We start from the raw sequence: 14,831 nt of genomic DNA, 5'->3' as shown, positions 1-14,831 counted from the left end.
GTGTGTGTGTGTGTGTGTGTGTGTGTGTGTGTGTGTGTGTGTGTAATGATAATAATAGGTTTATTGAAATATCAGTAATACACTGACAATAATACAATACAGTAATTATATGAGTAATATGCCTAGTCTAAGTTTTATAGTGATACGCTGACAATAATACAATACAGTAATTATACGAGTGATATGCCTTGTCTAGGTTTGTGTGTGTGTGTGTGTGTGTGTGTGTGTGTGTGTGTGTGTGTGTGTGTGTGTGTGTGTGTGTGTGTGTGTGTGTGTGTGTGTGCTCCTACAAATGAAGGGATGATTTGAATCAATTCTGCTGCACAAGGCAATCGCCACGACCTACAAACTGGGGATCTGTGTCTGCGAGGGACTGGTAAGGGCCGAAGGCACGGGCGTGTCGTGGATGGCGACAGTACAAGAGACAAGATCGACGAAGGCAGCAGACGGAACCGCGGCATCACGAGACTGAACGTCCCCCACGATCCGACTGAACGCAGTGGGTGCGTGCGGGCCTAGGGACGCCGACCGCGCGCCCTGCGACCAAGAAAGTGGAGGTGGGCACTCAGCCCGAATCCACCCACCCGACCTAATCCACCCCCCGACGGTCCACGTAGAACTGCAGCATCACGAGAAAACACGTTAACCCAAAAGGATTTTCGACGTAATCTGGGAGAATTACCTCCACATAAAACGAGGACGAGAGGTCACAAGTAATCCCGTCTCATACGCTCTCAGAAACAGACTGACACGGAAAAGTCTGAATCCTGGAACAGGTCTGTGAGATAAAGACGAGTTTAGTTCTTCAACAACACGGACACGAACCTTGCGTAGGCCCCAGGCAACTGACGTCACTGGACCCGTCCACCCCAGTTGTTAGACCACTTTTTAGGGGTAAGAAATCTCTCCCCGTAGAATCCTTGGTACGATCTTCACTTCATAAATCAGGTTATGAAGACCATGGGGACATAAGATATTGCAACAGTGCATTGGGGGCATACACTGACCAAAAACCTTAAAGTATATCGACGCTAACTTTAACCTCAGGCCACGAAAAAACAAACAAACAAACAAACAAACAAACCCACAAACGAGTGAGCAAAACTTCCTGACTTACTCGTCTTGGATAAAAAGAAAAAAGAAAATGCAACGAAGAGACTTAGAGTATTGAGTTCCGGATTCCACTGAGTGTACAGTTGTCTGGGAATCCCATTGCAGCAGTTGGGTATTTAGTGTTTCCTTTCCGTGGAGGGCGTGGTGGAGGAGAGTAAAATAGGTGGGACTAAGTACGTGCCTCTGACTTGGCTACCTCTCTTGTAAGGAGGAAAAAACTTTCGGTATATAGATATATGTATATGTATATATATTCATGTATATAAACATTTATATACTTATAGATATAATATATATGTATATATATATATATATATATATATATATATATATATATATATATATATATACATATACTCTTACTGTGTTGGTGTTTGGGCCGCTTGCTGACCCCTCACCGCAGATACTATCTGCCTCCATTGTCGTTGGTTTTGCGCATTAGTCATCCAGTTTTCCATATTCTCCATCCCAGCACTTCTTAGGTCTTGTTTCATGTTATCCATCCATCTTCTTCTGGGTCTTCCTACTGATCTTCTTCCATCGATAATTCTCCCCGTCATGACCTTTCTTTTTCATATATAAAAACAAGAGCATAAAATCCACTCCCACCAATTCCATCCCCACATACTCTATTCCTATTCACCCAGCTCCTTCCCTCTTATCTTGACTCCTCCTGGATGACGGGTCATCCATGCATCTCGACCATTGCCCTGGGTCAGAAGCAGTGTCGCAAGACACAGCACATCCACAGCAAGGCCGCTTCATTCAATCGGTGACCACTCCCTCTCCGTCCCCTCACGCAGAAAAAGAGAAGATGGGGAGAAATCCCTTTAGGCTCCTTCAAATCATTTTTTACACATACTCCCTTACCCCCATCCCCCACCCACTCCCTTTCATGCATCACAGCATCATCCATACACAACCATTCTCTACTCATCCGTATCCTCTCTCTTCTCTCTTCCTTCCTCAACAGACATTCCCCTCTTTTCCAGCGCCCCCTTTTACCACATCCATCCATCTCATCTTCGGTTGCCTCCTCGTGTTCACTCCCCCTCCTCTGCCTTCCACACCCCAATTACTAATCTTTCTTCACTCATTCTTTCCATGTCTCCAAACCATCCTAATTCTCTTTAATCAACCCTATCTCCCAACTCCCTTTCCATAACCGTTCTCCTCCTCACCTCCTCGTTTCTCACTCTATCCAGCCTAGTAACCCCAATCACACTTCTCAGGCACTTTACCTCAAACACATTCAAACTCCTCCTCTCTTACTCTCTTATGTTTCATGTGTCTGCCTCCATATAGTGCTGTCGGCACAATCACTCCTTCATGCAATCTCCTCTTAGAGTCCATTCCCAAGTGTCTACTTCTCATTACACTTTTTAATCCCCCAAGGCATTTAGCTGCTTCTTTCAATCTACATTCTACCTCCACCTCCACTCCTCTCTTTCCCGTCACATTCGCACCCAAGTATCTAAAACTATCCACTTCCTCCAGTCTCTCTCCCTTAATGCTCACTCCAGACTGCTGCCACTTTCTCCCCTTGTATATTTCATCAACTTTTACCCACATTTATCTTCAACCTCCTTCTTTCGTACACTTTCCCAAACTCTGTCATTAACTTCCTGAATCCCTCCTTTTATCCTGCCATAAGTGCAGTTTCGTCAGCAAACAACTGGTTTATCTTCCATTTTTCTCAATTTTCTTTAACCATCTTCAATCCCCGACTCATTACCCTTGCATTTACCTCTTCCTCCAACCCATCCATGTATATATTAAGCATCCAAGGTGGCATAACACAACCCTGGCGAAGTCCCACCTTTAACTCAAACCACTCACTCTCTCCATTTCTGATTCTAATACAGGCTCTACTACTCTCGTAAAAACTCTTGACTACACTTAACAGCTTTCCTCCTATCACATATATCTGTAATACCTTCCATAGAGCCTCCCTGTCTACCGCGTCAAAAGCCTTTTCCAAATCCATAAAGGCCCAAAAAATTCCTTACCTTTTCTTAAAGCTTTCTCACATATTTATCTTACCATAAAACTCTGATCCACGCAACCCTTACCTTTCCTAAACCCACACTGTTCCTCACCAATTACTCCCTCTGTTATTCTCCTAATCTTCTCAATCAAAACCTTCCTATAAGCCTTCCCAACTACATTTAACAAATTAATCCCTCTGGAACTATTACACTCACACCCGTCTCCCTTTCCGTTATAAAGTTGAACTATACAGGCACTCCTCCAGTCCTCTGGCACTCTATCCTCTTTTAAATAAACATTAGATAACCTCACCAGCCAGTCCACCATCACTGTACCTCCTTTTTTAGACATTCTGCATGACACCCATCCAGCCCAGGTGCTTTACCCGCTCTCATCATTTTAATAACTGCTTTCATCTCATCTTTCCTTATTTCTCCTCCATTTTCCACATTCATCACTGCCATTTTCTTAGCACTTTACAACCACTGCAACTACCTTTCCCACCCTATCCTCACTCACATTTAGCAACTCCTTTCTCTTACTGCCTTCTCTTCCATTATCATCTATCCATCTGCATCTTTTACCTTTTCTTCTCTACTTTATTCGCCTCCTCTTCCTCTCTTAATTCCCTTCCAAAACATATCTTTATTACTTTCAATATTTTCTGTCACAATATAACATGTAAACACACACACAGATGTATGCACACTGAAGAAGTTCTGTTAAGAGATAAATATTAGTGAATAAAACTCCAACGATTCTCGCTGTTTATCTCACCACCCTACCACTCGTGTATATATGAATATATATACGTGTGTGTGTGTGTGTGTGTGTGTGTGTGTGTGTGTGTGTGTGTGTGTGTGTGTGTGTGTGTGTGTGTGTGTGTGTGTGTGTGTGTGTGTGTGTGTGTGTGTGTGTGTGTGTGTGTGTGTGTGTGTGTGCACGTACGTGTGTGTGTGTATGTGTGTAATAAATGATAATAATAATATACGGTTTATTGGGTACAGCAGCATTACTGCTGAAAATATACAACCTACAGAATCATAAAATTATAAGATATAACAGTGAAAAGATGTTGTTACAAGCAATAAAAGAGAACAAAACAAAAGAGTAAGCTAAGGAATTGCCGTGTTGTACAGCATTGTTATTTCTTGCTGTGCGTGCTCTGGTCGGCTTGACGGTGTTGTGGTGCTGGTGGAGGTAGAAGGTCCCGGTGCCGAGGATTTTTCACTAGGGTGACCTCAAACGACCTCAGAGTCTGAAGGTAACGGTCAGCAAGGGTTGAAGGCCTGAGTGTGGTGAGTGTGTGCTGATAGTGGTGTATTCGTTGCCAAGAATTGTGTGTGTGTGTGTGTGTGTGTGTGTGTGTGTGTGTGTGTGTGTGTGTGTGTGTGTGTGTGTGTGTATCATAGAATATCCATATAGTAAACATTATGTATGCATATATATCCACTATATGAATGTATATCAAGCATTTGTGTTTTATGTTTGTAGAGCATATATAATGGTTCCTTTATATACTCTATATAACGCAAAAGTGTCACTGATATGTCTCATACACGAGTCAGTCATCAACATTCGTGAATAAACTAGTATTTGGTCACGTCAGCCATCGATATCAGTATAGACCGGTTACACCGTTGTTCGCTGTGGTCTTCCTGGTAGAGGCTCGAGAGTAGTGTACTAAAGAGGTTCCAGTAGTATGGAACAATCCCCCACTACTTCCAGGGCTTTCCAGTTTGCTTTTTGTCTTTGGAACCCGCAACTTCTTTTGCACAATCTTAGTCTTTTTATGCTGGATTTTTTCTCTTCCCCAAATGGTTAAACGTCCCAAGAGTTGTGTTGCTGCGTCTACGCACTTGTTCATTCGTTTCTTTGTTTTCTTGGACAGAAGTTAGCGGCGATGATTTTTAAGGCTTTCTTTCTTCTCGTTAGTATTTGCGGCCACGAGCGCGTCTCTGGTGGTAATGGATTGTCTTCATATGTTATCTTAGTTCATGGAAATAACACCAGGGGCTGTGCGGGCAAATAAAAATAGATTTATATCTATTATTGGATGAAATCTATTGTTCAAGTGATCCGTACTCTCCGAGTTAAGGATATGTTAATGATTTCGTTTATGATTCTAAATTGTCTTAGAAGCAAGCCAAATATTTCGGTTCTAAGTCAATGGACTAAAATCTTCTCCAGGATGAAAATAATGTTCATTTTAAGAACATTAACGCTCATACCTATAAATGAATAATATACACTTAGTCTAAAATATCCAGAATGAAAATATTCATTTTAAGTACATTACCGCTCATATCTATAAAGGAATAATATACACTTAGTCTGAAATCTAAATGCTATTGTGCCTGATATGATTAATCTATGAACATGTAGTCTGGCATGAAAACTAGTATAGGACCCATCTATCTTGTTAGTAATAAAAAAGGCAGTCAAAATCTTGCTGTCCGAAGAATTATTAATGAAAATAGGTAGGAAGTGGTACGTTTGTGTAGTGAAGAGGATAGGGTCTAGGAAGTTTATCTACAAATACGCCACGATAAAAATAAAAATAAAATAAAAGGGGACTTCCCGAGTGAGTGAAAGCAACAGGAGGAGGACATCGACTGGGCAGGTGAGGGCATCACCTCTGCGTATATAAAGGACGACCGCTAACGTGAACCCCACAGTCATCAAACCGACTTCAAGGAGTCAAGGTCCCTCTCACCTGTCATAGAACGGTTACACCTGTACCAACAAACTTCTCATCAAACCCAAAGGAACACAGCAAATTCCGGTCACCAGGAAGATGAAGGTAGCATATTTTTAGTGTTGGTGTGATGTAGTACACAGTGATAAAAAATACACGAAACGCATACACACTGTGCATACACAAATACTTACAAAACAATGGGTTCTAGATTGTATATATGTAAAAATGAAGGTAGCATATTTTTAGTGCTGGTTTGATGTAATACACAGTGAAAAGATATACACGAAACGCATATACACTGTGCATACACAAATACTTACAAAACAATGGGTTCTAGATTGTATATATGTAAAAATGTGTCGTCATTAGTCATGGTACAAATTGTCTAAATCACTAAGCCTGAATAGAATACTTTAATATTCACTTGAATTTTACTGTTACACTTAAACGCATAACAACTTTGAAAATTGAGAAATTATCTTAATTCAGTGCTCCGTTAGCAAATGAGAGTAAAATGTGGTATGATTTTCATAGTATACACAGTACTTCTTTACACAGATTAAGTAGTCCATAGTAGTCTGAAAGTTGGATTTATCTTGACTTACACTCATATACATATACTCTCTCATTTGTCTCAAACACTTTATAGATACACAGATACGTATACTTTTTATCACACACACAAACATACACACACACTCACACACACACATACACAAACACACACATGCACACACATACACACACTCACAAACCCATACACACAAACACACATACATGCACACAAACGTAAACAAAATGTTTACAGAGTACTTTTGGGCGCGTGTTATTATGTGTGAAAAAGTAAAATCACAATTTGTGGTCACTAACATATCCCTAAATAAAAACAAATAGTCACCCCATACTGGATGGAGAAAATCGTTGTTTTTATGTATTTAACTAATATATGCGCATACACATACACTCGTATACTATATATTCATATATAACTGTGCTTTCTTCGTGTAAGTATGTGTACGTGTATGTATCGTGTGTGAGTGCGCTCGCGAACGTGCATGCATGTTTGTTTGTGTGATCAAAATAACGGTTAAGTAACAGGTAGGAATAATGCTAAAATTATCTTTGAGCCGTGTCTGTCGTTACGCTGACAAAGGTGTGAAGCTATTGTTCGATCTCGTGTTTTACAGGTTGTGGTTGTCTTGGGCGCGATCTTGGTGCTTTCCTGCTTGATGGTCACCGTCCGCGCCATGCCCGATCCATCTGCCTTGGCGGCACCCGACGCGGAGTCTGCGGCAGAGGCGGAAGCTGATCCTCACAGAAATCGGTATGGTCTCTTTGGACTTGGATATGGAGGCTATCATGGTTATGGAAACCATCACGGATATGGAAATAATTACGGATATGGAAACCACCACGGCTATGGAGGCTATCACGGTCACCACGTCCACGATATTGTCCACTACGATGGCTTCGGTGGACACCACCACCACTACGTCCACCACTGACGTTGACACGCAACGATTCTCTTTGAGAGCGCCATTATTGTTTTTGTTGTTGTTGTTGTTTACCTGAATAAATTTGTATCCTATCTAAATCCACATATGTTTCTAATTTCGACCGTGCCTCTATATCAACTAATTTATATGTTTGCACACCTGCATCACTTGTAGTGGGATCACCCTCCTAACTGGGAGTGACAGGGGAAGTTTCTCCTGCGTTGTTCCTCGACCAAAGGTGATAATTTAACCCATTTTCTACGGTGAAGCTGCCGTCTAGGTTCAGGAGGGAAAACCCCAGTAACAAACGTCTTCTCTAGGGTCTCCGTCGCTTGCTACGATAGCGGCACAGTTGGGAAACATTTTGAAAAGACGAGTGTCGTTTGTAGTTTCTTATCATTATTACTTATTTTGCCGCTGGATCTAAATTAGTGCATAAAATTCCTACCGTAATACCCCAGATCCATACGAGCATATCATGACGCAAAGAAATGAAAGAAAAGTGTTTAGGTTTCGCTTAGGCTGCAGAGCTGATTAATGATCAAACAGACAGACGGGTATGATTGGAAAACGGGATTCTGAGCGTGGAGTTACCAACGTGACCACTGGATCCCAGCGCGATATTATCTTCAATTATACTCCGGATAGTTGAACAAGAGCTTAATTATAAACCTCGCTGATATACCGGTCTACCTACTGGTCTCCGGTCTACCTAGAATAAATAAACCATCTCCTATGAACATGAAAACAGTTATTATTGTTTTTACACATTAATATACAGAAAGTGTAACTACCCTACCTAATAAGAATGATGAAAAGTGCTTCATTATATCTTACAAAGTCGCAGCATTTCACCAAACTCAAATAAACTTTACATCAAATACAAGAGGCTGGTAACAAACTATCATAGGAGTGTTATTGATACGGGCGTATGAAACGATTTTATTTTAGAATAATAAAATTTCTGCAAACCAAAGTCACGATGCATTTCTATGCAACTGGAAACTAGCCTAAACTTAAAAAATAATAATGATCATTTTTATACTCCATTCTTCTTTATTCCTATTCCTCTCCACTAACACTTCATTTCATCGGCTCGATATACATCTTATTTACAGTACAATACATCTAATTCCTTCATCACCACAATAACCTTCTCCAAGTTATCCAAAGAGAGAAGCGCTTATTACATCGCCGATGAAGTACAGGCCAAGTTCTCTGGAACTGGCTGGCTTTCAATTTGTTAAAATCATGGAGTACACATCAGTAGCTAGTCGCCTGATCAAGGGGGACTTACCTCCTCCGTTATGATGACCCTCCCAAACTGAATAAAAACACCTGCCAACAGTCAAAACATAGTCGCTTCCCACCAGAAGGTAATTTGCTGGTTTATTTGGTCACTAGGTAATTAAAAGGTTCGGTTGAAATTAGAGGCATACGTGCATTTGAATACGAATCAAATTTATTCAGGAAAACAACAACAAAAATAATAATGGCGCTTATCAACATCAATGGTGGATGTGATGGTGGTGCTGTCCACCGTAGCCATCGTAGTGGACAATATCATGGACGTGGTGACCGTGATATCCTACATAGCCATGATGGCCTCCATAACCGTGATGGAGTCCATAACCGTGATATCCTCCAAATCCAAGTCCCTTTTCTGTGAGGATCAGCTTTCGCCCCTGCGGCAGACTCCTCGTCGGGAGTCGCTAGGGCCGAAGGATCAGGTAAGGGGCGGCTAAGTGACCATCAAACACCAAGATCGCTCCCAAGATACCTACAGCCTGTAAAGCAGAAGATCGATTAGTATTATTGCTCCTTCACGACAGACACGGTGCAAATACAAATTCGGGACTAGATTTTTCTGTTTCGTAGGGGATATTTTGAGCACTGATAAATAAATATTCATGCACGTTCGCACACGCACACGTACGCACAATCCAAACATTTATGCATATCTGCACGAAGATACTCTAGTTATACATGAATATATAGCCTATGGGTATGTATATATACATATATACTTTTCTTTCTTTTTCTTTTTCTTTTTTCATCAGCATAGTGTGACCACAACTTGTGAGCTTACTTCATCACCCACGCATACGAATAGCGCATAAAGTACGCTTTATATGATGCAAATGTGTGTGTGTGTGTATGTGTGTGTGTGTGTGTGTGTGTGTGTGTGTGTGTGTGTGTGTGTGTGTGTGTGTGTGTGTGTGTGTGTGTGTGTGTGTGTGTGTGTGTGTGTGTGTGTGTGTGTGTGTGTATGTGTGTTTCACCTCCTCTGTCACCACTGTCACCACCACTATCGGTCCTCGACCGTTTACACTTCTATTAGTCTCGTAATTCCACTCACAAGGCCCCTTGCCTTCGTTACGTCAGTTCCAATAACTTTCAAGTTCCTCTTATTCAGTAGGACCCATGCCTTGTATTTCTCATGTAGTTCAGACCAGTCTTTAGGTTAAGGAAAGTTAATTAGTTCTTTTATTTTCTTTTCACTACTATTACACTGTCTTGATTACACTCAGGATCTCTCTCCCTCGTCTCCTCTCGAGATCTCTATACCATACGCCAAGCCACCTTCGTCTGAGGTCACTAATTTTTCTAATCAAATCTCCTCTGACTTCTCAAATAAATGTCACTCCTTATGGGCGTGACTTTGAATTCACCCACCAATAACTTTTCTCCTCCTCCACCTTTTTCCTCCAATCGGGAAAGCTGTTACATTGTCACAAGCAATATCGTTTACCTCAGCATTTATCAAACGAAAATAGCTTGCGCTCACAACAGTCACCTCCCGTCGGCCGTGTTTATACAGATAGAACGGCGCCTCCAGTCTTTGTTTATAAAACAGTTCATGCCGAGCTAACGCGAGTCTGACTAAGCATTGTCGCTTGTCGGCGACTAAACAATGCGCGGACTCAGCATTTCAATACCCTAGTGTTTCATAACCTTATTAGCATTCGTACTCCGGTCCTCTTCATCTACTGAAGTTTCTACCTCCATCTCCCGGCCTCTTACATGTGTGTCTGTGTGTGTGTGTGTGTGTGTGTGTGTGTGTGTGTGTGTGTGTGTGTGTGTGTGTGTGTGTGTGTGTGTGTGTGTGTGTGTGTGTGTGTGTGTGTGTGTGTGTGTGTGTGTGTGTGTGTGTGTGTGTGTGTGTGTGTGTGTGTGTGTGTGTGTGTGTGTGTGTGTGTGTGCGTGCGTGTTTGTGTATTCACCTTTTCACCTTGGTCTTTGGATCACGTGTTGGACTCGTGATCGACAGCTATTTCCCTCCCGGAAAGGAGCTCAGAGCTCGTAGGTCCGATCTATGGGTAATGCTATGACCTTACACACACACACACCCAACTCCCCGCCCACGAGAGTGAGAGTAACGACCCGAAGCGCAGCGGTACCGAAATAATTTTGGCACTGGGCAGGATTCGAACCAAGAATTACGGGCCACTATGGTAGCAGTTCAGCGCTCTACCAACTGCGCCACCGAGTCGTGTGTGTGTGCGTATGTGTATGTGTGTGTGTGTGTGCGTGTGTGTGTGTGTGTGTGTGTGTGTGTGTGTGTGTGTGTGTGTGTGTGTGTGTGTGTGTGTGTGTGTGTGTGTGTGTGTGTGTGTGTGTGTGTGTGTGTGTGTGTGTGTGTGTGTGTGTGTGTGTGTGTGTGTGTGTATCATAGAATATACATACAGTAAATATTATGTATGCATATATATCCACTATATAAATGTATATCAAGCATTTGGGTTTTATGTTTGTAGAGCATATATAATGGTTAGTTTATATACTCTATATAATGCAAAAGTGTCACTGATATATCACATACACGAGCCTGTCATCAACATTCGTGAATAAACTAGTATTTGGTCTCGTCAGCCACCGATATCAGTATAAACTAGCTACATCGTTGTTCATTGTGGTCTTCCTGGCAGAGGCTCGAGAGTAGTGTACTAAAGAGGTTCCAGTAGTATGGAACTTTCAATTCCCTACTACTTCCAGGTTCCAGTAGTATGGAACTTTCAATTCCCTACTACTTCCAGGTTCCAGTAGTATGGAACTTTCAATTCCCTACCACTCCAAGGTTCCAGTAGTATGGAACTTTCAATTCCCTACTACTTTCAGGTTCCAGTAGTATACAACTTTCAATTCCCTACTACTTCCAGGTTCCAGTAGTATAGAACTTTCAGTTCCATACTACTTCCAGGTTCCAGTAGTATAGAACTTTCAGTTCCATACTACTTCCAGGTTCCAGTAGTATAGAACTTCCAATTCCCTACTACTTCCAGGTTCCAGTTGTATAAAACTTCCAATTCCTTACTACTTCCAGAGCTTCCCAGGTTCCTTTTTGTCTTTGGAACTCGCAACTTCTTTTGCACAATCTTAGTCTTTTTTGCTGATTTCTTTCTTTTTTTTTATTCCCTAAATGGATGACGTCCCAGGAGTTGTGTTGCTATGTCTAGGCACTTGTTCGTTCGTTTCTTTGTTTTCTTGGACAGAAGTTAGCGGCGATGATTTTTAAGGCTTTCTTTCTTCTCGTTAGTATTTGCGGCCACGAGCGCGTCTCTGGTGGTAATGGATTGTCTTCAGATGTTATCTTAGTTCATTAAAATAACACCAGGGGCTGTGCGGGCAAACAAAAATAGATTTATATCCGTTATTGGATGAAATCTATTGTTCAAGTGATCCGTACTTTCCGAATCAAGGCTATGTTAATGTTTCGTTTATGATTCTAAATTGTCTTAGAAGCAAGCCAAATATTTCGGTTCTAAGTCAATGGACTAAAATCTTCTCCAGAATGAAAATAATGCTCATTTTAAGTACAGTAACGCTTATACCTATAAATGAATAATATACATTTAGTCTAAAATATCCAGAATGAAAATATTCATTTTAAGAACGTTACCGATCATATCTATAAAGGAATAATATACACTTAGTCTAAAATCTAAGTGCTATTGTGCCTGATATCAATAATCTATGAACATGTAGTCTGACATGAAAACTAGCATAGGGCCCATCTGTCTATTTAGTGATAAAAAGGACAATCAAAATCTTGCTGTCCGAAGAATTATTAATGAAAATAGGTAAGAAGTGGGACGTTTGCGTAGTGAAGAGGATAGGGTCTAGGAAGTTTATCTACAAATACGCCACGATAAAAAGAAAAAGAAAAAAAAGGGGACTTCCCGAGCATGTGAAAGCTAGAGAAAGAGGACATCGACTGGGCAGGTGAGGGAATTACCTCTGCGTATATAAAGGACGACCGGGACGTTTGTGTAGTGAAGAGGATAGGGTCTAGGAAGTTTATCTACAAATTCTTCACGATATAAGGAAAAATAAAATAAAAGGGGACTTCCCGAGCATGTGAAAGCTAGAGAAAGAGGACATCGACTGGAGAGGTGAGGGCATTACCTCTGCGTATATAAAGGACGACCGTTAGCGTGAACCCTACAGTCATCGAACCGTCTTCAAAGAGTCAAGGTTTCTCTCATCTGCTATAGAACGGTTGCACCTGTACCATCAAACTCCTCAACAAACCCGAAGAGACACAGCAAATCCCAGTCACCAGGAAGATGAAGGTAGCATATTTTAGCGTTAGTGTTATGTAGTACGCAGTTTTAAGAAATACACGAAACGCATGCACACTGTGCATACACAGATACTTACAAAATAATGGGTTCTAGATTGTATATATGTAAAAATGTGTCGTCATTAACTGTCTTAGTAAAAATTGTCTAAATTACTAAATCTGAGTAGAATAACTTAATGTTCACTTGAATTTTACTTTTACAGTTAAACGCATAACAACTTTAAAATTGAGAAATTATCTTAATACAGTGCTTTGTTAGCAAATGGGAGTAAAATGTAGTATGATTTTCTTTGTATACACAGTCCTTCTTTACACAGATTAGGTAGTCCATAATAATCTAAAAGTTGGATTTATCTTGACTTATACGTCATATACATATACTCTCTCATTTGTCTCAAACACTTTATAGATACACAGATACGTATACTCTTTATCACACACACAAGCACACACACACACACACACACACACGCACACACACATGCATACACATATACACACTCACAAACACATACAAACACACACACACACATACACACACACACACACACACACATGCATGCATACACATACACTCACAAACACATACACACAAACACACACACACACATACACATACACACCCATACACACACACACACACATACACACCCATACACACACACACACACACACACACACACATACATACACATATACACACTCACAAACACATACACACAAACACACACACATACAACATACACACAAACGTAAACAAAAAAGTTTACAGTGTACTTTTGGGCGCGTGTTATTATGTGTGTGAAAAAATAAAATCACAATTTGTGGTCGCTAACATATTCTTAAATAAAAACAAATGGTCACTCCATTCTGGATGGAAAAAATCGTTATTTTATGTATTTAACTAATATATGTGCATACACATACACCCGTATACTATATATTCATATATGTGTTTTCTTCGTGTAAGTATGTGTACGTGTATGTATTGTGTGTGAGTGCGCTCGCGAACGTGCATGCATGTTTTTTGTGTGATCAAAATAACGGTTCAGTAAAGGGCCATTTACACGGTCAAACAGTTTGACAAACCCGGTTTGTCAGACAAGTGTTTGAAGTGATGTTTGACCATGTCAATGGGGTATTTGGTCGTCAAACACGTTTGTCGAACGTGTTTGACAACCAAATCCCCTATTCACACGGTCAAACATCACTTCAAACACTTGTTTGACAAACCGGGTTTGTCACACCGTTTGGCCGTCTAAATGCCCTTTAACAGGGAGGAATAATGCTAAAATTATCTTTGGGCCGTGTCTGTCGTTACGCTAACACAGGTGTGACGCTATTGTTCGATCTCGTGTTTTACAGGTTGTGGTTGTCTTGGGCGCGATCTTGGTGCTTTCCTGCTTGATGGTCACCGTCCGCGCCATGCCCGATCCATCGGCCTTGGCGGCACCGGACGCGGAGTCTGCGGCAGAGGCGGAAGCTGATCCTCACAGAAATCGATTAGGTCTCTTTGGATTTGGATATGGAGGCTATCGCGGTTATGGAAACCGTCGCCGATATGGAAACCGTCGCCGATATGGAAATCATTACGGATATGGAAACAACCACGGCTATGGAGGCTATCACGGTCACCAAGTCCACGATACTGTCCACTACGATGGCTTCGGTGGACATCAACCCCATTACGTCCACCACTGACGTTGACACGCAACGATTCTCTTGGAGAGCGCCATTATTGTTTTTGTTGTTGTTGTTGTTTGCCTGAATAAATCTGTATCCTATCTAAATCCACATATGTTTCTAATTTCGACCGTGCCTCTATATCAACCAATTTATATGTTTGCACACCTGCATCACTTGTAGTGAGTTCACCCTCCTGACTGGGAGCGACAGGGGAAGTTTCTCCTGCGTTGTTCCTCGACCAAAGGTGATAATTTAACCCGTT

The 14,831-nt window shown here is 41.3% G+C and overlaps 2 protein-coding genes across 2 annotated transcripts; both read left to right on the top strand.

Annotated features, from left to right (window-relative positions):
• The first annotated feature begins 5,757 nt into the window (after positions 1 to 5,757).
• Positions 5,758 to 7,401, top strand: LOC143022892 (uncharacterized). The gene is made up of 2 exons (XM_076181290.1): positions 5,758 to 5,905; positions 6,991 to 7,401. Exons 1-2 carry the CDS (start codon positions 5,900 to 5,902, stop codon positions 7,306 to 7,308), a joined length of 324 nt encoding a protein of 107 aa, XP_076037405.1. The 5' UTR covers positions 5,758 to 5,899; the 3' UTR covers positions 7,309 to 7,401.
• A 5,350-nt stretch (positions 7,402 to 12,751) lies between these two features.
• Positions 12,752 to 14,629, top strand: LOC143022887 (uncharacterized). Its single transcript, XM_076181284.1, has 2 exons — positions 12,752 to 12,872; positions 14,249 to 14,629. The coding sequence occupies exons 1-2, from the start codon at positions 12,867 to 12,869 to the stop codon at positions 14,582 to 14,584; spliced, it is 342 nt and encodes a 113-aa protein (XP_076037399.1). The 5' UTR covers positions 12,752 to 12,866; the 3' UTR covers positions 14,585 to 14,629.
• The last annotated feature ends 202 nt before the right edge of the window (positions 14,630 to 14,831 follow it).

The sequence above is a fragment of the Oratosquilla oratoria genome, unplaced genomic scaffold (genome assembly GCF_046742065.1).
Source record: "Oratosquilla oratoria isolate Oo_2021 unplaced genomic scaffold, ASM4674206v1 SCAFFOLD218, whole genome shotgun sequence".
In the NCBI taxonomy this organism is placed as follows: Eukaryota; Metazoa; Arthropoda; class Malacostraca; order Stomatopoda; family Squillidae; genus Oratosquilla; species Oratosquilla oratoria.
Note: the sequence above shows the minus strand (reverse complement) of the source record. Positions and strands in the feature narration are given on the sequence as shown.